Here is a 25,198-nt window from a genome sequence, read left to right on the forward strand (position 1 = left end):
CACCTTTAAAAGACTCCTGGTGGGAATTCCCTGGAGGTCCAGTGGTTAGGACTCCAGGCTCTTAAACTGCGAAGGGCTGGGGTTCGATCCCTGGTCAGAGAAATAAGATCCCACATGCTACAAGGCAGGGGAAAACTCAGGACGGTCAAGGGTGGAAATGGGTCCAGGAACAGTGACATGACAGGCAATGGCAGCCCGGACTAGGCAGGAGAGAAGTTGTGAGCCCTGCGCAGTATTTTGGGGGTAGAGCCAACGAGGTGGAGCTAGACGCCAGAAATGCTGGAACGAGGAGGTCAGAGCATCAAACGCGGGCGGAGAGGGAGCAGCTACAGGGAGAGCTGATGTGGGGCGGGCCGACTTGACGTCCATCTGAGGAGGAGGCCTAGGGCGCAGGAGTCCGGAACTCTCGAGCTGCAGCCGTTTGTGAGGGAGAGAGCTCCAGGAGTCCGAAGAGTTGCTGCCCGCAGCCTGGCTGGAAGGCAAGACGCTGGCGTGTGGGGAACCAGCAGGGGCGGGGCCCAGGTCGCACTGCGCAGGCGCCGAGCTTACCGTTTCCATGGTGGCGAGGACTCACGCGCAGCCACCGCTCTGCAACCGTAGAGTCCCAGACTTCGGCCCCGCGGGAGACCGTGGTCCCCGAGCGTGTCAGCAGCATCGCCACCCCAGAGCCAGCTGCTGTCCGTGGAGAGCCAGACCCCACCTTCACGCTCTCGGTCCGTTGCGGAGACATGGGCGACCTGGAGCTGCTGCTGCCGGGCGAGGCTGACGTGCTAGTGCGGGGACTGCGCAGCTTACAGCTGCGCGATATGGGCTCCAGAGGGTGAGGCCGCTGAATACAGGGTCAGGTGGCGTCATGGCGTTAGAGTCCTTGAGTTGGGGGAGTGTGGGCCAGAGTCCTGTAGGGGGAGGGTTTGCCCAGTGTGGAGGGGCCCTTACGGTGGGGAGGTAAAGCTCTCTGAGATAGGGTTATATGGTCCTGGGCCACCTTGGACCCCTCAGAATCGGGTTAGGCTTCAATAGCACCCAGCCCCGACCCCCACTCCTACTGCACGTATGTGCACTCCCGCATGCACACACACCCCGGGCAGGTGGAACCAGCAGCATGAGAACCTGGAGAAACTGAACATGCAGGCCATCCTCGATGCCACGGCCGGCCAGGGCGAGCCCATCCAGGAGCTGCTGGTCACCCATGGGAAGGTACGCTGGAGTCATAGGCAGGGTTTCTGCCTTCTCACCACCCCACACCCCACCACCACTCTACCTTCTCAGGAACTGGGTGCCTACACCTCCCTCTGACTGGCACCTCGGTCCTCCCCAAAGGAGAAAGAAGAGTGTGTTACACCTTTGATTTAGCACCCCTGTGGGACAGGACCCTGGCGTGCCTGGTGGGGAGCAGGGTGCAAGTTGATTAGGGAGATAGTCTTGGATCCTAGAACAGCCTAGGCTGTAGGGGGAGGGCCCAAGTTCTAAAGGCATTCCTGACTAGACTGTCAGGCTAGAGGGGGGCCCCCAGTGAAGTGGGGTAGAACTTTGGCATAGAAGGGGGCAACCTCCCCAACATGAGAGAGAGAGGGAGTGAGAAACCAGGAGTTGGCTCTTCTGGAATGTGAGCCAGGAGGTGTCACCAGTAGACGACCTGAATCATCACTGACAAAAGGGTTCCTCTGCAAGGGAAACGTGGCGCCCCCTACTGGTGGGATGGGGTAGGAATAGGGCACTGTGAAGGGACCTGAGAAAGGTGTGAGGCCGAGGCACACAAAAGCCTCCGAAGATCAGAGAACAAGGACAAGAGAGGGCACGAGCAGGAGGCGTGAGCAGGAGGGCTGGCCTGAGGGTGCACTTGGACGGGGGCGAGGGGACAAGGGCTCAAGTGCAGAGGGAGCATGGCAGCCTGGGGACAAGGCAAGGACCAATCCATGTGAAGCTTGGGGCATGGAGACCCCCCCAGAGGTGTTGGAGGCAGCTGGAAATGAAGAGTCAAGGTGCAGGAGAGAAGTTTGGGAAGGAATTCATGGGGCATAGGAGAGACTACGGGTCCAGAGGAGTTTGAGGAGGGCTGAACTGGGCTGACCTGTTGGCAGGCCAAGACAGGCCCATCTCACCGCTTGTCCTCTGCCCTCCCCCTCAAAGATCCCGACACTGGTGGAAGAGCTGATTGCAGTGGAGATGTGGAAGCAGAAGGTATTCCCTGTGCTGTGCAAGCTGGAGGACTTCAAGCCCCAGAACACATTTCCCATCTACATGGTGGTGAGCTGGGCCATCGGTGCATACCCCCGCCCGCCCCTTCAGAGGGCCCTGGACCAGAGAGGGGGGCTGGTAGGCCGTATCCCGCTCTCAGCAGCTCCGGGCCCTACCCTTCTCTTTATGTGACAGTTACACCATGAAGCCTCCATCATCAACCTCCTGGAGACAGTGTTCTTCCACAAGGTGAGGCAGCAGCCCTGCCCACTGGCTACTGCCCTTGGCGAGAGTCTGGCGGCAAGGGGGTTGTGTCTGCGTGGCCAGAGCATCAGAGCCAGGACGTTTCCCCTCCTCTTGCCCTTCAGGAGGTGTGCGAGTCAGCGAAGGACACCGTCTTGGACCTGGTGGACTATTGCCACCGCAAACTGACTCTCCTGGTGGCCCAGGGTGGCCGTGGTGCTCCCCCTGAGGAGGAGTCCCAGCACAGCACCCCCATGCAGGTGGGCTGAGGTTCCCTGGGGTTGGCAAGGGCTAGACCCCAGCGCCCCTTGGCTTGAACACCATGTGCCCCCCCCACCCCCCACCCCAGGAGCTGCAGAAGCAGGCAGAGCTGATGGAATTTGAGATCGCACTGAAGGCCCTCTCAGTGTTGCGCTACATTACAGACTGTGTGGACAGGTGGGCAACCCAGCCAGGCCTGGGGCCTGCAGTGGGGGGCTGGGAGCCTGGGCCTGTCACCTCCGCTCACCTCCCTACCCCCGTCCTAGCCTTTCTCTGAGCACCTTGAACCGCATGCTCAGCACCCACAACCTGCCCTGTCTCCTGGTGGAACTACTGGAGCACAGTCCCTGGAGCCGGCAGGAAGGAGGTAAGGTCCTCCTCCACCCGCCTAAGCCCCAGTTCACTGCTTCCAGGACATCTTCCAGGATTGATGGGGTGGGCAACTTGCAGTCAGATAAACGTTGCCCCCTTGCCCAAAGAGAATACCAGGATGTTTCACCCACAGTGGGCCTAGACCTGGACTCTGTCGCAGGCAAGACCTGTGTGTCCACTACTGAGGAGTCATGCTGCTCTGAAGTGAGCCCCACCCCAGCGTGGGCATGTCCTGTGGCCCATACAGCTGGGTCATTCAAAGCGCATGCAATACCTGCACCCCATGTGTTGGTTCCTCTTCCCAGGCAAGCTGCAGCAATTTGAGAGTGGCCGTTGGCAGACAGTGACCCCCTCGGAGCAGCAAAAGCTGAGCAAGTTGGATGGGCAGGTGTGGATCGCTCTATACAACCTGCTGTTAAGCCCTGAGGCCCGGGCCCGCTACTGCCTCACAAGCTTTGCCAAAGGACAGCTACTCAAGGTAGGGAACTCCTCCCACATGAGTGTCCACAGCCCCTGCCCTAGGTCACCCTTGATGTTTATTTTTGCCCGCCCATCTCAGCCGCAGCCCTCTCTCCACACCTTGGGTCCCAGGTGATAACAGCAGCTAGTGGGACCTGGGTCCCACTGGCACCCTCAGCCCAGTCCAGCCCAGCCCAGCCCAGGCCCTCGCTGTTCCTCAGCCCTCTTGGTCAGCACCGCCTCACACTGGCCTCCCCTGGACACCCTTGCAGCTCCGGGCTTTCCTCACAGACACACTGCTGGACCAGCTGCCCAGCCTGGCAGACCTGCAAGCTTTCCTGGCCCACCTGGCCCTGACTGAAGCCCAGCCCCCTAAAAAGGACCTGGTGTTGGAACAGGTAAGCTCTCGGAAGTTGGTTGGTCAGGACCACTGCTCACTTGACCAGCTCCTCCTCCCTGCCACTCTCTGCTTCTCTTCCCCAGATCCCAGAAATCTGGGAGCGGCTAGAGCGAGAGAACAAAGGCAAGTGGCAGGCTATCGCCAAGCATCAGCTGCGGCAGGTATTCAGCCCCTCGGAGCAGGACCTGAGGCTGCAGGCGCGCAGGTGAGGCCTGCTGAGCCAGCAGGAGGGGGAGAAGGGAGGCAGCAGGCGTGGGTGTGGGCGGGGCTGCTCCCGTCCCCCCACCCACAGGTCCAGCCAAGTCCTACGGACCCTTTTCCCAGGTGGGCTAAGATCTACAGGCTGGATGTGCTCGAGGCAGTGGCTCCAGAGCGGCCCCGCTGTGCCTCGTGCAGTGCAGAGGCCTCCAAGCGTTGCTCCCGGTGCCAGAATGAGTGGTATTGCTGCAGGTGAGGGTATCCTAGGACCTTGGGCCCCTAAGTCCCACTCCCATACCCCTCGGAGCACTGCATCTTCACCGGCCCCGTTTGCCTGCAGGGAGTGCCAAGTCAAGCACTGGGAGACGCATGGAAAGGCTTGTGTCCTGGCGGCCCAGGGGGACAGAGCCAAGTGAAGGCTGCAGCTGCTAAGGGCCAACCACCCATGCTGTACAACCCACTCGAGTGTCCCCCCCGCAAACCTCTGGATCTCAGTCTGGCCTCTGCAAGTGCCCCAACCTCCCGGGTGGTGAGGATAGCAGGCGGGAAGAGCTGTTGACCCATCTCCCCCCAGCTAAGCGCTCCCCACTTCCTGCTCTATCAGGCGGGTTGGCTTAGGGTGCAGCCTCCCCAAGCTGGGGCAGAAGGCCTGGGCGGGGGGGACAAGGGCCGGATGTGGGGACCCTCTTCCTCTAGTACTGTAAAGTAAAACTAGCTTCCACAAACACGCCTGTTTCCGCGTGACCCCTTGAGGTCGTCGTGGTTGTTAAAGAGGAGGGGAGTGGCTCGCTGGATGAAGGGAGGATAGGAAACGGAGGGCGGGGACTCTGAGACAGCAGCCCCCAGCCGCACCCGCCGTCCCATTCCGCCTGTGGGCCGACACAGCGCGGGTGCCCAGGTTTCCATTGCGCCGCTCTCCTCTGCTCTCCCGCCGCTCTGCCTGAATCCTGGAGGCGGTGCCAAATCGGGGCCCGCCCCGCGGCCCCGCCCGCCCCGCGCTCGCTAGCTCCCAGAACGGGCCGGAGACCCGGCCCGATCGGGCCATGTCCGCTGAGCCTGAGCTCATTGAACTGCGGGAACTGGCACCCGAACGGTGCGCCGCTCCGGGCCGCACCCGGCTTGAGCGTGCCAATGCACTGCGCATCGCGCCGGGCACAGCGCGCAACTCCTCAAGGCAGCAGGTCCCGGGCCGGGGCCACCGATTCCAGCCCGCGGGGCCCGCTACGCACACGTGGTGTGACCTGTGTGGCGACTTCATCTGGGGCGTCGTGCGAAAGGGTCTGCAGTGCGCGCGTGAGTAGCGGACCCAAGAGCTGGCGGGAGCGAAACGGGCAGCCAAGGGACAGACCCGTCCCTGACGGCCAAGTTGCGATGGAGGGGTTCGGGGGGACGGTCCCCACGTTTCAGGTCCGTTACCTTTGCCCCATAGCACAAGAGAGTGTGGGCTGATAGTTTATAACCTTGCCAAGCTCCACCTGCCTTAGAGACAGAGTTAGGCAGAGGAGCTTGTCTGTAAATAACAAGGTGCTACTTTCAAGTTTAACCAGCGCCTTGGCCCTCCTTGAGAAAGGCTTGTGCCTGTCAGTCTCTGGGCTCACATTCTTACACCTGCCCCTTTGGAAAGATTCACTTGCCAAGTCCCCCAGGAGAATCCCTGTGGTGAAGGGAACTTACCCACCTATGGGAGAAGGCCTGGAAATAGTCAGAAACTTGGGCACAGGGCTGCAAGCAGGAGTTTTGAGTCTGTCTTTAGCAAATACCTATTGCAGGTCCAGTCAACCAGCTGCTAAAACATGAAACACAACCACACACCAGTTGGTGCTTCTGCCCTCCCAGAAATCACCAGCAAGCTGAGATTGCTGTCTCACTGGCCATACACCATCTAGAATCACTTGGGATGCTTTTACAGCCCTTCAAACCCCTACCCTTGGATCTTACTGCAGACCTGTTGAATCAGTCAGGTCACTGAGAGTGTACCAGCGACTTTTAAAAACAGGTCATTCTAATGTGTAGCCTGGGTTGAAAATCACTGCTCTGGCCCATTTAGGAACTTAGGGAAGATGTCCCAAGCCTGTGTGTGATGGAGACCCTCTCATCTAGTACAGGAGTTTGTCTTTATTCAGCTAGGATGAGTATGGGACTTGTGGCAGCATACAAAGCATGAACAAGGGCTGCGAGATAGCAGTGTTCCCAAGGAGAAATAAAGTGGCCATGGAAATGAAAAACATGACAATTTGGGTGTGTGTCAGAGGCAGAAACAGGAATCAAGGATGAGTTGGGGTGGTTTGTTTTGGTTTTTGTTTTTTGCTGAGTTGAGGAACTCTGGCAAAGGCAGGGGTGAGGAGAAGTGAAGAATTAAAAGGAGTAGGAAAGTGAGTTAAATGTTGGCCATGTCTGGTTGAAATGTTTATTGGACATCCAAATGAAGATACTGATACACTGAATTTGATCTCAAGGAGGAGGTCAGATGGAAGCCTTGGATCTAAGGTAGGTCAGTGTACACAGAAAAGCGGTCAGGACTGGGCCTCGGACACCCCACCACTAGTTCTGGAAGCTGAAACAGAGCTGAAGCCCCCTGAGCAGGGGCTACAGTGAGGTGGGAGGAAAACCGCGGTAGTGAGGGCCCCCGGGGTATCCAGAGAGCAAGCATCTGACGATGCTCGAAGGTGAAGAAGTGACCACCGCATTCCGCAGTGTGGTCTCTGAGTTTCCTGGAGGGAGGGGAGCAAGACTGACTGGAATGGGTAGACGATGAAGGCGAGGAATTAAGAGACCAGTGTTGGTAAGTTTTGAGTGTAAGGGGAATAGAGAAAAATGACTCGAGGGGGCACTGAGTTAAAAGTTTTTTGTTTCCCCCTCCAGTAAATGGGAGGAGGGAGGGACGCTGATAATGAGGAAGGGGAAGTTCTGCCCTAGGCGTTAGAAATCCAACTGTTAAGCAGGCCTGGATCCCTCACAGCATGTCTTCCTGCCAGTTTCTAGGCGCCGGGCCGGGGGGCGGGGAGCCAACTCTAAAATCTGAGTGGCAGTGGGTATTAACGGGGACTGAGATAAGGCCGGTCACGCAGAAAACGATGAGCAACGGCCTTCATCCCGGGGCTTCGCTTCTGTCCCCGGGACGCGCCTCCGAGCTGGTGCTGGGGTTCCTCCACCTCACGGCCAGGCCTCTCTGCAGATTGCAAGTTCACCTGCCACTACCGCTGCCGCGCGCTCGTCTCCCTAGACTGCTGCGGGCCCCGGGACCTGGGCTGGGAACCGGCGCTGGAGCGGGACACGAATGTGGTGAGCGCGGGACCGGGGAGCTTACGGGCAAGGCAGGGATGCGTGGACGAGTGGGCCACATTGCAGGCGTTCCTTAGGGCCGCCCGGCGCTACACGCAATAAACGTTTTGATAGCCGACTTCCCGGCGACAGAGAGTGGCTAATTCTGCGCGCGGGCTCCAAGGGGTGCCGGGGGGGTGCTGACTCGGCCCTAACCGCCCGGAGCCGCCCAGACTACGCGCAAGCGCAACTTCCGCACCTTCCCGCAGCTGCATCCGGCCTCGAGGCCACGCTGGTGCACACGCGCACAAGCCCCACAGAGTCCCTTGGGAGGCGGGGCCTGCGAGGCGGCGCTGAACTGAGCTGCCCCAGGGCTGAGATCATTCTTGGAGGCGAGGCGTGTGTGACCCCGCCCTCCTACATTCCTCCTCCAATGAGACGACAGCTAGATCCTGGCTGTCTACGTTTCAGTGTTAACGGTTGCGGCGCGGACACGGGTTCCGGCGCACGCATACTCATATACGGGCGCGCACGCGCACACGCGCTTGGGGCGGTGGTGGGAGTCTACCGGTGCACCGGGGCTGGCGGGCTGGCGGGCGCGGCGATGGGTGAGCCGGACGCGGGAACGCCTTCCTTTGAGATGACCTGGAACAGCACGACAAGCAGTGGCTACTGCAGCCAGGAGGACTCGGACTCAGAGCTCGAGCAGTACTTCACTGCGCGTACCTCGCTGGCGCGCAGGCCGCGTCGGGACCAGGTGGGGACCGGGGGTTGAGGGAGGCGGGCGGGGCCGCCCTGGGATCCCGCGCTGGGATCCCGCCCCTCCCCTGTACGTTGCAGTCTCGAGAGTTTGTGGGCCGCTCCGCCCTCCTGTCAGCGTGGATCTCGAATCGGACCGGGGCCAGCCCTCGGGACCATGTGTCGGGCTTTCAGCACATCGGTACTGGGTGCCGAGCCCTTGCTGTTTCTATCACAGACCGGTTGAACCAGGAGAAGCAGCTGAGTGGCTTGGGGTAGACCAGTGACAGGCATTATCCACCCCTTACTAAGGCTGACTGTGCAGTCTAGACTACCGCCTCGATTTCCGCGTGTGGGCGCTCCCACCCCTTCTCTGGGGGACCTGGAGGAAGTGGAGGGGGAGGAGTCCTCGCCGGGAATTGAGAAGTGTGTTTAGGAGAGAGGCAAAGGAAGGTCCAGGCCCCTCCATTTCCACTCCTGGATGGAGCTAGCTTGGTCCCCACCTCTTGCCAGTCCCGGCCTGTCGCCAGCTGCTGGAATGTGGAAGATTCTGAGTCTCCCCTCCTCTGCAGTGAACCAGGAGTACTCACTTGGGCAGCATACATAGAAAAATCAAGAGCAGACCAGGGCATCTGGGAATGGCCAGGAAGGAAGCCTTGTTTTGGACTGTCAGCATTCAGGAGCACTTGGCCCAGGAAAGGTGGGAAAGGCTAGATTGTAAAATGCCCTGAGAGGGATCAAGAGATGGGAATTACTAATCTAGGACTGTAAGGTGTCCTGGAGCAACTGCGCCTCTCAGAGCCCCCCAGATGTCCCATCATCAGAGACCTCTGTGCTGTGTGCCATGGGTGTGACCCCCAGGCTCAGAGCTGGTGCATCTCAGAAGCGCAGGAAAGAGAGATGGCGACCATGAAGTGAAGTTCAGTATGCCTGGCAGCAGTGGGGCAGAACTCCTTACGTGAGCCAAGAGAAAGGGGTTATGGGTGATTATTTAGATGAAAATTCTATACCTTGAAAGCTCAGTCCAGAGTTTGGGTGCAAAGTTTGAGGGTGGATCCCTGGGACTGTCCCTGTGTCACTCAGGCCTGAGCCTTTTTCCGTTGTGGAAAGGTGAGAAAAACCACAAGACACTAACCAATTGAAAAGCAGGCTGTGGAGTCCCAAGTTGTAGTAAGATATATACACCTATGGCTGATTCATGTTGATGTTTGGCAGAAACCAACATGATATTATAAAGCAATTATCCTTCAGTTAAAAATAAATTAAAAAAAAAAAAACCATCAGTCACTCTGGATAGTGGCAGAGTAGAGGGTGAGTGGCTGGAGTGCAGCAGAAGGGAAATTCCAAGGTCCTGTTGTATGTCCCTCTGGGACAACTTGTGGAATTCTCCTCCAGCAGTCAGCTTTAGAAAATGGAAAATGAAACTCTCTCCTCTAGAGTCCTGGCAGGACAGTACAGTACCTCCAGTCCCAAGTCCTTGAGGGAGGTTCACCTGGAGAAGGGAAGGGGCTGGAACTGAGGTCACTGCATCCCAGTTCGGGGCTCTTGGACAACCCAGGAAGGGAAGAGGGAAGACCCAGGCTAGAGCTCAGAGCCATCCATCATAAGGAAGGGAATAAGTGAGTAGCATCCCTTTGATCACCCTGTTCTGTAAATAGAATTCTCTTCCTTCTTGCCCTGGCACTAGATTCTCCTCAGCTTTCCTCCTGTCCCTAGCACCTCTTCCATCCTGACACTCCTTTCCCCTGAGGCACGCCTTGTCCAAAATCCTTCTTGGTGGAACAAACACATCCATCCTTTATTCCCAGCCCCTCTAGCCATCATTTTATCACCACCCCCCCACCCCACATCCCTCATTTTCCAGGATCCAGACCATTTGTTCTTACCAGTTCTACGAAGTTTAGAACAAGGTCTCTGCTAGAGTTTTTCACTTCTCAATGCTCTTTTCCATGTACGAGACTTTTGGAAGCTTGGGGAAGCAAATAGGCTTTGGTTCCCACCCCTCCTCCAGAGCCTCAGTCCTCAGTGTCAACAACTTGCTGACAGCTGAACAGCTGCAGGTACTAGGTGAAGAGCATATTGCTAAAAGGCTGTGAACTCTACTCTACTCCCTCATCTGTCCTTCCTATTGTTCTCATGAGATGGTGTAAGCTTGAAAGTGAAAGCGTTAATCACTCAGTCGTGTCCAAATCTCTGCAACCCCTTGGGCTGTAGCCTGCCAGGCGCCTCTGTCCATGGGATTTCCGAGGCAAGAATGCCGGAGTGGGTAGTCATTCCCTTCTTCAGGGGATCTTCCCCACCCAGGGATCGAACCCAGGTCTCCTGCATTGCCAGCAGATTCTTTACCATCTGAGCCATCAGATGGTTAAGCTTAGGGGACTCCAAAGCAGTAGTCAGGAAGAAGTCTGGCTGTCCTGGGCTCAAAGCTGAACAGAAGGTTAAGGTTATTCTGCAGAAGACCTTCTGATGGGAACTTCTCTGGGACAGCGCATTGGTCAGTGATGATCTCAGCTGAGTCTGTGACACTCCCACTCCTACTAGGGCCTGTCTGACGTCAACAGGAAGTAAGGCTGATGCAACGAGACAAGGGAGTTTGGCTGAAGCCCTGGCCCACACGCCACCCTTCAGATAAGAATCCAGTCCCTGGAGGAACAAGGGGAAGGGCTGAGTGGTGGAACTAAAATCTTTGGGCTAAACCTTCTAGACAGCAGGGAGGAGGTGCATAAGCCTCCCTGTTTGGCACTTGTGGGACAGGCTCCACTAGAAGACTGCCCATGTTCACCTCTGGTGGATTGGAGCCTGGCCTGAAGCTGCCTTTTGTGCAACTTGGGTCAAGATCAAATGGCATGCCACAGTGGCTTTCTCACTATGACTGAGACATGTAGGCCTGGCCCAAGTCCCCCACCAAGTGTTAAGGTTGTAGCAGTTGCCCCTCTCCGCCTGCCCCCTGGTGGCTGGTCTCCTGGTGTGCACCAATCCCGTACCTCTCGCCCTGCAGTGAGTCCTGGCCAAGGCAGAGAGGCGAAGTGAACTGCCTTCTCCAGGACACACCTTGACCCCACCCAGCTGGGGTGCTGAGATCAAGCTGTTCCTTCTGAGTCCCTGATCTTATCCTGGCCTTGATTTCAAGGTGTTCTTAGACCCTTACCCAGGGCTGAGGAGACTCCAGGCCAGCAGCAGAGAAGCCAAATGATTCTGCCTTGGCTGTCTCCATAGAATACAGAACCAGGAGCTGTGATGGTTTCCTCTCATCAGGCCATGAACTGTGTTGTCAGTTTCCAAAGGCTGCCCACAGGCCATTTTACAGAGTGGTCCACCCAGAGTTTATCTTCTTGCCTGTGACATGCATTGCAGAGGAATGGGTTCTGTGAGGGTCATCGCTCCATGTCTGCCCATCTTTCAGGATGAGCCCGTGGAGTGGGAGACACCTGACCTTTCTCAAGCTGAGATTGAGCAGAAGATCAAGGAGTACAATGGCCAGATCAACAGCAACTTGTTCATGAGCCTGGTGAGTTGACAGCCTGTTTTGGAGAGAGATAGGAACCCAGCCATGTGCCTGATGCCCAGAAGGTCACAGCTGAGGTATTATTGGGAAGGCCCAAGCAGTGATTTATTCACACCCACCCTAGCCCCAAGCGGACTGGTAGTGTCCAGTTCTGTTCCTTCTTACCTGGCACCTAGTCACAGTTTGGTTTTTCCTCTTTAGAACAAGGATGGCTCCTACACAGGCTTCATCAAGGTTCAACTGAAGCTGGTGCGCCCTGTCTCCGTTCCCTCCAGCAAGAAGCCACCCTCCCTGCAGGATGCCCGGCGCGGCCCAGGGCGGGGCACAGCTGTGAAACGCCGCACCTCCTTCTACCTGCCCAAGGATGCTGTCAAGCACCTGCACGTGTTGTCACGCACACGGGCACGCGAGGTCATTGAGGCCCTGTTGCGCAAGTTCCTGGTGGTGGATGACCCTCGCAAGTTTGCACTCTTTGAGCGAGCTGAGCGCCAGGGCCAAGGTGGGCTTCCCACCCCATCCCACCATGTGTGAGGGTATATATACATGCGCCTGTGCATGCAGGAGCTGAGGGGGCTGTGCCTGGCTCTAATTAAACCCTCCTTTCCCTCTGCCTGGCTCACAGTGTACCTCCGGAAGCTGTCAGATGATGAGCAGCCCCTACGCCTCCGGCTCCTTGCAGGGCCCAGTGAGAAGGCCCTAAGCTTTGTGTTGAAGGAGAATGACTCTGGGGAGGTGAACGTGAGTAACAGCTCTCCTTAGTTTCTTGGGTGTGACTGGGCAGGACTGGAGGGTTGCAGCTACCATAAGACCTAAAGGAGCAACAGGGCTGCGGACAAGCCCTGCAAAGCCTCTGCAGAAGTGCGTGAGCCTTGCAGCTAAAGTGGAGGTTTCCAGGAAATTCATGCCAAGGTCTAGGGCTTGCCTCAGGAAACCAGGAAGAACTATCTTGATGCACTGCTCTTCCCTGTCATGGGAAGTCCTTAGGAGATGCAGGAGTCCATCTGATGGCATGGTGATCTCATGCCAGGTCACAGCCACACAGATAGACACAGGACATCATGGAGGTGCCCCTCTTTAGGCATGAGAACTTTTTACCGGGAAGCTGTCTGGCTCCAAGGTAGTGCCTCTGCAGAGTGAGATTAAACTCAGAGAAAGTAGGCATGACCTGTCCACAGGTAGCTAAAGAACATTGGTTTGGTTGCCTGTCCGTGAGATCACTGCCCTACTTTGTGGGACCCATCTTCTCTATGTATTGTTGTTGGGAATCTTAACACAGACCATTCAGGTAGGAACCTGACACTGGAAGGCACCATCCTAGCTGCATGATTGTGATGCAGTCGTCGTCTTTGGGGAGAGCCTGCCAACTTGGTAGTGCCTGCTGTAGCTTATGTCTCCCTTCTCCCCCTCCAGTGGGACGCTTTCAGCATGCCTGAGCTACACAACTTTCTGCGCATCCTGCAGCGGGAAGAAGAGGAACACCTCCGCCAGATCCTGCAGAAGTACTCCTATTGTCGCCAGAAGATTCAGGAAGCCCTGCACGCCTGCCCCCTGGGGTGACCTCTTGTACCCCGGGGTGGAAGGAGGAGAGTAGGCAGCGCTAAGGGCGTGCCGTGTGAGTGTGCAAAGGCCCCTGTGGCCTGAGGAATGAGTGTGCATGGAGGCCCTCTCTTGCTGGGGGGAACGAGCCCAGAGAACAGCGAAGGAGCTGGCCCCCTGTGTCCACCAGTGGGTGGAGCAGAGCATGACTCTTCACCCTTCTGCCTGTCGTGTACTGGGTCATGGTGGGCCAGGGTTGCCCTGGGAAGCTGCTCCAGGCTTGCAGCAGGGGTAGAGGAGACAGAAGTCTCTTTAAATTTGTCTCAGATTTGAGAATCTTGGAGACTGTACAAACAGAATAGGGTCGTTTGCAGGGATGAGGGCCCTTGTCTATGCAGAACGGTTGTGTGATTTGGGTCTTGGATGGGGGAGGGGGGTGTCTCAGGATAGCCCTATCAGAACCAAGGGTGGGTGTTCAAGATAAGACAGGCATCAAGGAAGAGTCTAGGGTTCCCTCTCCAGCACCCTCTGACCCCTCACACACCTTCAGGTCAGGGAGTGCTGGCTAAGGGTGCAGCAATAGTGCCTCTGCCTCCTCCAAGGAGGATGTCCCTGGGCCAGGCTCTCTGTGAATGTGGGCACTGGCCCAGGTGTCTGTGCCTTGTTTGCCAGTCAAAGCCAGGGTCTTTCCCTTGGGTATTTTTGATGATGTGTGCGAATGTATGTACTATTTTGTGGCCTCAGCTGAATGCCTCCTGTGGGGAAAGGGGTGGGGGTAATAGTCATCAGGGCCTGGGGTCTGAGAAAATTGGCTAAATAAAGATTTAAGAATTCTCCTGCTTTTGGACTCTTTATTATGGGCCCTCATCTGCAACTGCCCCACATGCCAGTGGCTGCCAAGATTGATGGACAGGCTCACAGTAACTTTTTGAGTGGTACCATGGGACAAATCTGTGAAGGATGTGGTTATGTGGATATGTACTCAGTCATCACTCAAACCCTGTGGCTAAGGTTGTAGTGGGGGTAAGAACATCAACTGCCAGAGCTTAGAGAAACCACACACTCCATGCTGTGGAAGGCGCTTCACCAAATACTGAGATACTGTTGTGGACCAGACACTGGTCATGGTACCAAAGGTTAGTGTCCACAAACCATAAAGCAAGGCTTCTGGTGGGTTTCAAAAGAACACTGAATTTGAAGTTCTTTGGCCCCTGAATGTAGATATACAACCATTGGCCAATTCCTTAATTTTATTTAGGTTCAGTTTCTCCTCCACATGCCACAACTGAGGATGGCAAAAAAGGTATGGGGATAGAAGCCAGATGGGCACTGACCAGTCCGGCCTGGAGTCGGGCCCTAACGTGCTGGTTTGGGGGAGGTACCCGGTGCTTGGGCAGGTCCGCTGAGCCTGACCTCTAGGGGTCGGGGACATCAGAGCCGCCATACAAGCCAAAGAAACCAGGCAGAGGGGACAACCACCACTTCCCCTGGTGGGAGCTGCCCGAGCTGGATAGAGCATGGCCTGCTGGGAGCTGACGTCTTGCGGTGCATGCTGGGGTACCTAGCATCTGAGGGCGGCTGTTGGTCCCACCCCGCGGACCGACGAGAGAAGCAGCCAATCAGAGGGGGCAGCATGCAGCGCATTCGGAAGCGGAAGTGAGGTTTCCGTGGAGACAGCGGAGCCTGCGGAAGGCGGCGGCAGCGGCGGCGGCGGCATCTGCAAGCCAAGGCCCAGGCAGGGCATGGTGGCGCCGACGGCCTTGTAAGAGCGAAGTTACCGCGGGGCCCGCCATGCGCCGGCGGCCCTGACATGGGCGCCAGCGGCTCCAAAGCTCGGGGCCTGTGGCCCTTCACCTCGGCGGCGGGGGGCGGTGGCCCAGAGGCGGCGGTCGCTGAGCAAGCTTTGGTGCGACCGCGAGGCCGAGTCGTGCCCCCCTTCGTATTCACGCGCCGCGGGTAAGGGCGCGGGGTTCCGGGAGGACAGACGGGCGGCTGGGCGTCTCGCGACATGGGGCGCTCCCGCCGCTGTACCCCCTACAGCCGAGACAGGACGATTCCCATATTTCAGGTCCCCATAGGAACAAGGGGTGGGGAAAGCCGAGCAGGCGGTTCCTGGTGGCCTGGCTGCTCTGAAGGTCTCCCTAGAAGAGGGGGCCTGAGGCTTGTCCCTGGGCAGGTCCTCCGTACGATAAAGCTAAGATAGGGTCTCCCTGAGACTCCAGAGCCTCTTCCTTTCATCCTTTCCATCCCAGCCTTCTAGATGAAGGCTCCTATTCTCCCTCACCCCCAGTTCTCCCTAGAAGAGAATGACCCTCTGTTTTGTCTGTTTCCGTTCCCCACAGTGGTAGGGTTGGACCTGTCTGGGTAGTGGCTGGGAGAGTAGGACTGGGCCCTAGCGTTGAGGCTGGGATCTAGGGAAAAAGACCCTCACCCCAGGTATGTTTTCCCAGATCTGGGGGCACTGACCTCTCCCCTCCCCCAAGGGGCCCAGATAGGAGCGCTAGATCGGCCTGGATCTGATGGGCCCTGGGGACTGCTGCTCAGGTGTTGCTGGAATTTGGATGTAGAATCTAGGGGGACCCCAACAATGGCAGTTTGGTTGCATCAGCCACCTGGACCGGGGAGGATGCAGCCTTTTTTCCTTCAGGCTCCCTCCTAGCTCAGGCATCTGCTATCTCAGGCTTTGGCCTTGGGCCAGCAGTGTCTTCTGGAGTGAGACCAGCATACCCAGGCCACCATCCTTCTCACTCTAGAAGTCCTGGGTGAAGGCACGGGCCTGATGGAACGGCTACTCTTGCTGAACAAACCAGTGACGTTTTGGTATGGCCTCTCTTCTTAGGGTCTGACAGAGTAGCACTGGCCACCACCCCACTCCCCACTTTCTAGTGGACCCAGATCCTAAGTGAGGGATTCTCCAGGCATATTAACCTCCCTTTCTCCCACCAAGGTTGTTCTTCCCCATTTGGGGGAGGGCATACTTCCCTGTGCTCTATGGCATTTGCCATGACTAGTGTGGGGCTCCAGCCCAGCCTGTTCCCCTCTCCCTCTGCACAGCTCCATGTTCTATGACGAGGATGGGGATCTGGCTCACGAATTCTATGAGGAGACAATCGTCACCAAGAACGGGCAGAAGCGGGCCAAGCTGAGGCGGGTGCATAAGAACCTGATTCCTCAGGTGAGGGGCTGGGCAGTGGTCACAGAGCCTGTGTTGAATGTGTGAAGGTAGACCCAGATGGGGTCTGCTGTCATGGTGGGGGCTCTTGGGGGAGGAGCTGGGAGGAACAGGAAGGCTTCCTGGAGTAGGGGCCCTGAGCCGGCCCTCACTAGCCTCTGTTTCCATGGCAGGGCACCGTGAAGCTGGATCCCCCCCGCATCCACGTGGATTTCCCTGTGATCCTCTATGAGGTGTGAGCCTGGGGGGTGGCAGGCATAAACACCCCCTGCCCCAGCAAGACACCCCCAGGCTCAAGGTGTGGCTTCCATTGAGGAACCTAGGCTGGGGCCACAACAGTGAATAAACTCCACTGGCCTGGAACCTTCAGCTGTGAGCAGGGCAGTCCTACAGTGCTGGTTGGGTATTGGTTTGTATGTGGACCAGAGGTGGCTGGAAGCTGGTGAGGGCTGATGGCGGAGTTACCAGTCCACCTTTCCCAGCAGTCCCTACAAGGAGCATGGCAGGGCACATGCTGGTCAGGAATGCCTGGTTCCTGTGCCCCTGCCTGGCCTGCATTCTTCCAAGCTTGCCTAGGGCCCAGCCCTGCTAGAGGCTGCAGCACTTTACAAGCAAGGTCTGCCTTTTTCCAGCCCCAGGGCAATGGGAGCTCTACAAAAGTGGGAACTTCCTTTCCCTCACTTCCTTTACCCTCTCGTTGGAGCATTTCAGCCGTTTGCTACCTCGATTCCTCCTGTGTTGGATAGAGGCTGGGGGCAGAACAAGCCTGATTTTTCCTGCCCACCTGCCCATTTGTTCCCAGCCCCAGATGGATGAACAATTTGCTGGCTGTTAATAGGAATAGGGACTGGTGTGGGAGGTTTCTCCCTCTACCCAGGGCTGGCCCGATCCCTCCCCACTGCAACTAGTTGCCCCCCCCACCCCAAGTTGAGAGGGCATAGGATGGGGATCAGGAAGGGCTCTGGATGCCTGTGCCCCATCCCACCTACTGTATCTAATCCCCCTTGCCCTTACACATCCGCCACCCTGTGGTGAGGCACAGCACCCTAGGGCTGGTGCCAGTAGCTCTGAGGAGCCCACCACCCTTTTTCCTACAGTATACCCCTCCCTTCAGGATCAATCAAAAGAAAAGTACTGGAGCCCCTGGATAGGGGCAGAAAGGAGAGAACAACCATAATAGGAATACTTAAAATGTGAAAGCTTGTAAATAGTTTAGTCCATGATGTTGTTGGGGGCAGAGTCTGATTTCTACATAGAAATGATTTTTTTTTTTTTATTCCTTACTGTGCAAACTCTGTGCTTTAAGCGTGTGAGAAATGGCTTGGGGAGGGTAGTCCTCAACCTAGGAAGGCTGTCGTGTTATTTGTTCAATAAAGTTATTTGTAGACCCTGCATACAAGACTGACATCCTCTGAGGCTGTGACACCAGCCTGGACCACCACATGGGCATAGTAGGTAGACCTGGGTCCAGGACTCTGGTCACACCTATGTCTGGCAAGGTCCAGAAAGAGCCTGAGCCCAGCCTGTGGCCATCCCAGCTATAACCAGCAGGTGGCAGTATATTCACATAGACCTCACTGCAGGCCCGCTCGGGATGGAGAGCCACTGTGTATTCATGTTCAGTAAGTGGAGACCCTGGAATTGGAAGGCCCTGGGATACTTCAGTAGGGATTGGCCCCACCTGCCTGACCTGAGATGACAGTGTGACCTCAGATAGGTCTGGAACAGTTCTGTCCCCAGCTGTGGCAGCTGACCCCACATGAGGTCACAGCCTGAGCCCCATAGACCTTCTAGGCCCAGCGTTAGGTGGGTGCCACTGCCCTTGACCTCCTGCAGAACTCTGCAGCCCAGATCCACTTGCCTCTCCTGGTGGGCACTCCCAGGAGTGTAGACTTGGGGCTTCTGTTCCAGCAGGTAAAACTCAAGTCACTTAGTACTTCCTCTCATCCCTTCTGCCCTTGCCTTCTTACCTGCCGCCTGCCGCCATGAACATTTGGTCTGCACTTCTCAGGTCGAGCTGTGGGGCCAGCTGTGAGGCCAGTTCTCTGCTAGGCCTAGCCTTTGGCCATCAGCCCAACTCCCTATAAGAGAGGAGAGAGTTCAGGGACACAGGCTGCTGGGTCTGAGAAGTTGGCCTACCTGTCTTTTGAAGGTTTAAACTGGTCAAGTCTGGAGCAGGATCACCCTCTGCAGTCGGGACTTGAAGTTCATCTCTGGGTATCTTCTCATCTGTGCAGTAAGATGCCAGGCATAAGGCCCTATCACCCTTCACTGCCCCTCCTACTGACTGCCCCAGGGCCAGGGTTCTGTGGTGCGGGTGGCATCCCGTCATCACTGTCCCACTGTGGGGCACTCCCTGTGCTGGGCTTGCCCTAGTTGACTCTAAAGCGGGAAACAATGAGGGTCATGGCTCTGCTTCCCCACTCCCTCCCACTGGGCTGTGTGCACTTCCTTCCTGCTGGCTGCCTGAGGAAATGTCCCTGCCCTGGAACAGTATAGTCTGGCCTTTGTTTCCCCAGGGGCTCCCGCCCTTGGAGCTTCCAAGGCCTGTGTCCCTTACAGAGCCAGCTTGGTGGTCCAGGGATACCATCCTCCCATGCCATGTCCTGGACTCCTTGGTCATCAGGGGTAGACTATAGGATATGTGCCCACCTCCCCCACTCCACCAGGCTTACACAGCCTTCTATTAGGGGAGAGGCCCCAGGCATCAAAGGGGTGGGATGGTAGGTCCAGGGGGAGTAGGCCCAGGGTGATTTGAGGGTATGCAGAGTCGTCTGCACCTCTGAAGGAGTCTGCTGGAACCCTGCTGCAGCCCTCCCTAGAGCCAGCCACATTATGGACACCCTCTTCCCACAGAAATACACCCCTCCCCTCATCCATTTTCTAAGGAGCCCTGTATTCGGCAGCATCTTAGTGAGAACCACCCAGGAATGTCCTCTGACGAGAGCACCGTACAGAAGCCTCCCGGGCCCTGTCCCCCCCTCCCGCCCATCACCCACATCAACACTCTGTCACACTTTGTCCACTCTGTCACACAGAGATGCTTCCGCTCTCAGTGGAAAAAAAGATGACTCAACTCCTGTAAGTTCCCCCAACACCCCCCACCCCGGGGCTGGTTCTCTTCACCACCTGCTTTAGGGAACCATCTGCCAAACATCCCCCAAGTAGTTTGACTTCCCAAAGCACCACCACCAGGGCCCCTCCACTCATAAGCTGCTGGATTTGAGGATGGGCCTCAGCCCTAGGGGCAGGTTTGGGAAGCTGTCAGCATGGGGGAGGCTGGCACCTTGACTGGGTCCCCCAGCCTTCCTGTCACCTGGTGTAGTTTGCTGGGCCAGGGCCTACTCAGGGGAGGGGCGGGGCAGGCAACCAGCCAGCAGGACAAACCGGAGGGAAACAGGGTCAAGGCGGTCCCTTCCCCCGCGCCTGTTCCTGGCCCTTTCCTCTTTGAGGGGCAGCAGGAAGTGAGGATAAAGGGCTGGGGTGGGAGGCGGGAGCCGGTGGGAGGGATGGGGGTTTATCAAGTCGCCGGCGGGCTGCCCAAAGGGCAGGAGCTGGCGCGAGTAGCTTGGCTAGAGACTTACCCCGGGAAGGAGGGAGGCCGCCGACCTACTGGGCCAACGCACTCCCACACAGGTGAGCCCAGGGCAGACGACTGGTCTGCACCCTGGTACATGGCGCTCCCTCTCTCTCCTCCCAGGCGCGTGCGCGGGGAATGGGCTGGCCAAGCAGACCCGGGCCCTTTGGGGAGCTGAGGACCCTGGGGAAGCGGATTTAGGAAGAGGCAAGGAATTCTCGCTTCCATTGTAGCGCCAAGCCTGACCCCCAGAGGGAGGGGCGTGCAGGGCGAAAAGACAGGATACCCAGCGGAGGCCCAAGGGAAACCTTCTGGCTGAGCCGGTTTCCTCTGCCCTTCGGCCAGGAACTTCTGTAAGGGTGGCAGCCTTCTCAGAGTTGAAAGAACCACTTGGGGGTTCCCATAGGGCCCCCAGAGGCTGGACAGAGAGGATAGAAGCTCAAGCACTGGCCCGTCCCAGATGCAAGTCGGGAGCAGGGGGACGCCCTACCCTCAGGGCTCGCTGGGCTTATAGGCTCCCAGCCAGGCAGGCCTAACTGCGACCCAGGAGCTTGTGTTACCAGGACAACCACTGCTTCCACCCAGCCCTGGATGGGCTAAGACGCGGGTGCTAGGCCCCCCAGCCCCAGACTGGCAAGGGGCGGGGATTCCCTTCCGACCAGGGTCGGGGGAGGGGAGCCCTGAACCGTAAGGGGGCGGGGCAGTACTGTCCCGGGAGACCGCAGACAGGCTGCGGGTCACCGTCCCCCTTTCCATACAAAGGGGGGGCCCCAGGACTGGAGATTACACTCAGGGGTGCAGAGCCAGATTCACTACTGCCCCCAGCCAAGGCCTCAGGGTCCCACAGCACCTCCTTACGGACGAGTGAGGGAACGCCACACTACTTTCATTCCCTTCCCGACCCTCGTCCTTTACGCTGTCCCTTTAAGCGGCGGGCCGCGTCGCTGAGCAGGGAGGAGTGTACCACTGGCCGCAGGTTGAGGGGGTGAACTCTAGGCTGACTTTGCGCTCATGGCTGAGCCTCCGGGAGAAAGCCCCATTTGGAGGCACCTCAGAGTCCCAGAACGGTGGCTACATCCCTCGGAAGAGGATCTGCGGTCCTCGGAGCCCAAAGCGCGGTACTGGCACCTCGAAAGTCAGGCACACCTTCCCTCCCCCGCCGTAAATCCTGCGCAGGGCCCGCCTCCGCGCTGGATTCTTAAAGGGCCGGAGGGCTGGGGTGGGGGGGGCGGAGCCAGGAGAGGCGCTGAGCCGGGGCCGTGCCTAGGAGAGCTGCGGGCCGGGCTGGGACGGAGATGGAGGTGGCCATGGCGCAGGTCCCGGCGGCGCCCTGCGCGAGGTGAGGGAGGGCAGTGCGAGCCGAGCTGCTGTCTCCGCGAGCTCTGTTCTGAAGCCCCCGGGGAGGCGGCCCAGACCGCCCCCCTTGCCGGCAGGGTTCAGCCCCCACGTGCGGGGCGGGGGCGGGGTTCCGGACAAAGGCCAGGTGGAGTGGGCTTTTACCCCCGGCCGCCTGGCCCGCGGGCACGCGCATTCCTGGTAGCTGTAGAGGGAAAGGCCGGTCTGCTGGCGCCACCGTGGGAGATCCACCACCCCTTTGTCCCCGCGGGGCCTCCACCAAGCTGGGAGAGAGTGTCTGCGCTGAGATAAAGTCTGTTAGCCTCACTTTTCTGTTGGGCGGGTGCTAAAAAAGATACCAACTCGGGGCTGAGTTACAGCTTCCTAGCTAGTGCAAGAGCTGTGCCTTGCCTCACCCAAATGCTGTGATTTCTCAGGACCAAGAGTTCTTCACGGGGGCCTCGGTTTGGGGCTCTCAGAAACTTTGTCCTGGGTGATACTCAGTCATGAGTGAGCCTCTGGGCAGTGAGTCCATAGCTCAATTCGTCCAGTTTCGGAGGGGTCACAGACCTAACAGCAGTTCCTGCCCAGCCATAGGCTACTTGTCCAGGAAGGAGCCTTGTGCTCCTGGCAGTGAGCTACCTGGATGTGTTGCTTGTCCTTCAGTGGCCTGTGGTCTTTCAGACTTGTTATAGCTAATAATAGAGTCTGAACAATCCTGGGCATGGTGGCCTGCTGCAGCATGGGCTTTGGGAGTGTGGATGGGTTTGGGGTGGATGACCTCCAGGATCCTCTAGACTTACTTGCTATCTCCCACCTTTTCACCAGTTCCTGAGCTGGTGCCCGGCAGGTGACACTGACTTCCTGCAGCCCCCAGCATGTGGACAGGCCTGGGCCCCGCCGTCACACTGGCCCTGGTGTTGGCGGTGGCATGGGCCACGGAGCTGAAGCCCACAGCACCACCCATCTTCACGGGCCGGCCCTTTGTGGTCGCATGGGATGTGCCCACACAGGACTGTGGCCCCCGCCACAAGATGCCATTGGACCCAAAGGACATGAAGGCCTTTGATGTGCAGGCCTCACCTAACGAGGGTTTCGTAAATCAGAACATCACCATCTTCTACCGTGACCGGCTGGGCATGTATCCACACTTCAATTCGGTGGGGAGGTCAGTGCATGGTGGTGTGCCACAGAATGGCAGCCTCTGGGTACACCTGGAGATGCTGAAGGGACACGTGGAACGCTACATTCGTACACAGGAGCCTGCAGGGCTGGCAGTCATCGACTGGGAGGACTGGCGGCCAGTGTGGGTGCGCAACTGGCAGGACAAGGATGTGTACCGCCGATTATCACGCCAGTTGGTGGCCAGTCGCCACCCCGATTGGCCACCAGAGCGCGTAGTCAAAGAGGCACAGTATGAGTTTGAGTTCGCTGCACGGCAGTTCATGCTGGAGACACTGCGATTTGTCAAGGCGTTTCGGCCTCGGCACCTATGGGGCTTCTACCTCTTCCCTGACTGTTACAACCATGATTATGTGCAGAACTGGGAGACCTATACAGGCCGCTGCCCTGATGTTGAGGTCTCCCGAAATGACCAGCTGGCCTGGCTCTGGGCCGAGAGTACGGCCCTGTTCCCCTCTGTCTACCTGGAAGAGACACTGGCTTCCTCCACTCACGGCCGCAACTTCGTCAGCTTCCGTGTCCAGGAGGCTCTTCGCGTGGCTGACGTCCACCATGCCAACCATGCACTCCCAGTCTACGTCTTCACGAGGCCCACCTATAGCCGTGGACTCACAGGGCTTAGCGAGGTATGTGCCTCCCAGGGCCCTGTGTTCTTCCCTGGGAAAGCACTGCACGTTTGGGTTACCAGAGGGTCTCCTGCCCCCAAGTTTACTAACTACTCTACATCCCCTCACCTCATTCTCTCTGTAACCCTATGAGAGGGTGACCTTGTTATCTCCATTTTGTGGGTAAGAAAATTGAGGCCCAGAGATGCTGAGAAATTTGCCCAGAACTTCCCAGGAAATCCAGGCAGAGGAGGCCCTTGGGCCTAGCATTCTGACTTTGTAGTCCATCCTGATAGATGTAGGGCTTCCCTGGTGGCTCAGATGGTAAAAAAAAATCCACCTGCAAAGCAGGAAATCTGGGTTCGATCCCTGGGTCAGGAAGATCCCCTGGAGAACAGAATGGAAACCCACTCCAGTATTCTGGCCTGGGAAATCCCATGGACAGAGGAGCCTGGCAGGCTACAGTCCATGGGGTTGCAAAGAGTTGGACACGACTGATAGATTCATGCCAGGCTCAAGTGGGCCCTTGGCTTGAGAATGGGAGGCCAAAGTGGGGGGGCGGAAATGGCTTAAACATTTAAGGAGAAAGTGAACCAGCTGCTGCCTGGGAAGGGGAGGGCTGGGCTGGAGTCGGGGGTCAGTAAATGGGTACAGGCTAGGGCCTGCCTACCCCATCTGTCCTTCTCACCCTGTGGTCTCATCCGCTTCCCCTACAGATGGATCTCATATCCACCATTGGTGAGAGTGCTGCCCTGGGTGCAGCTGGCGTTATCCTCTGGGGTGACGCAGGGTTTACCACCAGCAACGTAAGTAAGACCCACCCAGCCAACCAGAGCTGAGCCTGCAGGGAGAGGCAGAGTGTTTGCGCTTTTGAATGCAAACCTCAAAGTGCTCCCCTCCTCTGTTTCCCAAGGCAGCTTCTGTCCCAGCAGAGAAGACAGGATCCACCCCCACCCCTACCCCTGCCCTTCACCCAGGAAGAGGGAGTTGCTCTCTTGACCAGCTGTTGAGTTCCACCCTGCCCCACCTGCCCTGCTGGGTTCCAGTCCCTGCCCGCACCCTCTTCTTAGAAGGAATGGGAACAGTGAGGACTCAGGCGTACGTGCGTGCGTGTGTCACGCGCTGTTAAAAGAAGGTGCAGTCACACAGTGTGGACTGAATTTCCACGTTGGCTGAGGCCTCTGACCCGCCTCCCTGTCCTCTGCCCCCAGGAGACCTGCTGGCGCCTCAAGGATTATCTGACTCGGTCGCTGGTACCCTATGTCGTCAATGTGTCCTGGGCTGCCCAGTACTGCAGCTGGGCCCAGTGCCACGGCCATGGGCGCTGTGTGCGCCGGGACCCCAATGCTCACACCTTCCTGCACCTCAGTGCCAGCAGCTTCCATCTAGTGCCTAGCCATGCACCTGATGAGCCGCGGCTGCGACCAGAGGGGGAACTCAGTTGGGCCGACCGCAACCACCTGCAGACGCACTTTCGCTGCCAGTGCTACTTAGGCTGGGGCGGTGAGCAATGCCAGTGGGACCGCCGGCGGGCAGCTGGTGGTGCCAGTGGAGCCTGGGCTGGGTCCCACCTCACTGGCCTGCTGGCACTGGCAGTCCTGGCCTTCATCTGGACTTCATAAGGGTCTCTCACCCAGCTGCCAGGCCAGCTGGCCTCTGCCACAAGGGGTCTGCCAGGCATGTAGGAGCCCGCAAGGGGTGGACAAACCAGAGTCTGGAGGGGCAGAGCCCTCTGGGATGCCCGGTAGGATGTCCATACCAGCTCCCGCCCCCTGTTCTAAGGGGGAGGGGCAGTCCCCTGGAAGGCCCCATCTCTCCCTGCCAGAGAGGAAGAGGGGCATGGCTGGGCCGGGGAGGACCTGACCCTACTCCCCTGCCCCTGGATAGTTTATTATTATTATTTTGGGGTCTCTTTTGTAAATTAAATATAAAACAACTGCTTCTTTGCTTGGACTGTCCGTGCCTGGGCCAGGGCATGTGAGAGCGCTTTCAGGCTCTTCCAAATAAGGTTTGAGCTCAGCGGTGTCTCTGTGAGACTCTCTGCTGGGGCCTTCTCATCTATAACACACGTGCACTGGGATCTGCAGGCCCGAGCTGCCCGATTTGGCTGTCCTGTGAGGGCACTGGCCACTGGGAGCGGAGGGACTCCCATTCTACGCCAATACCAAGGACCTCG

The 25,198-nt window shown here is 57.9% G+C and overlaps 4 protein-coding genes across 7 annotated transcripts; all 4 read left to right on the top strand.

Annotated features, from left to right (window-relative positions):
- Positions 1 to 222: 222 nt before the first annotated feature.
- Positions 223 to 4,837, top strand: ZMYND10 (zinc finger MYND-type containing 10). Its single transcript, XM_043886865.1, has 12 exons — positions 223 to 820; positions 1,089 to 1,197; positions 2,131 to 2,247; positions 2,374 to 2,427; positions 2,547 to 2,681; positions 2,771 to 2,859; positions 2,949 to 3,049; positions 3,360 to 3,532; positions 3,786 to 3,911; positions 3,997 to 4,118; positions 4,238 to 4,363; positions 4,452 to 4,837. Exons 1-12 carry the CDS (start codon positions 729 to 731, stop codon positions 4,525 to 4,527), a joined length of 1,320 nt encoding a protein of 439 aa, XP_043742800.1. The 5' UTR covers positions 223 to 728; the 3' UTR covers positions 4,528 to 4,837.
- A 145-nt stretch (positions 4,838 to 4,982) lies between these two features.
- Positions 4,983 to 13,986, top strand: RASSF1 (Ras association domain family member 1). Of its 3 annotated transcripts, none has more exons than XM_043886866.1 (6): positions 4,983 to 5,404; positions 7,287 to 7,393; positions 11,514 to 11,618; positions 11,817 to 12,114; positions 12,238 to 12,353; positions 13,026 to 13,986. In XM_043886866.1, exons 1-6 carry the CDS (start codon positions 5,155 to 5,157, stop codon positions 13,170 to 13,172), a joined length of 1,023 nt encoding a protein of 340 aa, XP_043742801.1. In that variant the 5' UTR covers positions 4,983 to 5,154; the 3' UTR covers positions 13,173 to 13,986. The 3 variants fall into 3 exon arrangements, with proteins under 3 accessions (XP_043742801.1, XP_043742803.1, XP_043742802.1); XM_043886868.1 differs by lacking the exon at positions 4,983 to 5,404 and adding an exon at positions 5,555 to 6,598; XM_043886867.1 differs by lacking the exons at positions 4,983 to 5,404; positions 7,287 to 7,393 and adding an exon at positions 7,440 to 8,129.
- A 750-nt stretch (positions 13,987 to 14,736) lies between these two features.
- On the top strand, positions 14,737 to 16,692 carry TUSC2 (tumor suppressor 2, mitochondrial calcium regulator). The gene is made up of 3 exons (XM_043886873.1): positions 14,737 to 15,107; positions 16,206 to 16,326; positions 16,497 to 16,692. The coding sequence occupies exons 1-3, from the start codon at positions 14,962 to 14,964 to the stop codon at positions 16,560 to 16,562; spliced, it is 333 nt and encodes a 110-aa protein (XP_043742808.1). The 5' UTR covers positions 14,737 to 14,961; the 3' UTR covers positions 16,563 to 16,692.
- Positions 16,693 to 19,804: 3,112 nt separating this feature from the next.
- HYAL2 (hyaluronidase 2) lies at positions 19,805 to 24,963 on the top strand. Of its 2 annotated transcripts, none has more exons than XM_043886860.1 (4): positions 19,805 to 19,959; positions 22,064 to 23,043; positions 23,739 to 23,828; positions 24,234 to 24,963. In XM_043886860.1, the coding sequence occupies exons 2-4, from the start codon at positions 22,114 to 22,116 to the stop codon at positions 24,642 to 24,644; spliced, it is 1,431 nt and encodes a 476-aa protein (XP_043742795.1). In that variant the 5' UTR covers positions 19,805 to 19,959; positions 22,064 to 22,113; the 3' UTR covers positions 24,645 to 24,963. The 2 variants fall into 2 exon arrangements, with proteins under 2 accessions (XP_043742795.1, XP_043742794.1); XM_043886859.1 differs by lacking the exon at positions 19,805 to 19,959 and adding an exon at positions 21,108 to 21,239.
- Positions 24,964 to 25,198: the final 235 nt, after the last annotated feature.

This window comes from Cervus elaphus, chromosome 24, assembly GCF_910594005.1.
Source record: "Cervus elaphus chromosome 24, mCerEla1.1, whole genome shotgun sequence".
Classification (NCBI taxonomy): Eukaryota; Metazoa; Chordata; class Mammalia; order Artiodactyla; family Cervidae; genus Cervus; species Cervus elaphus.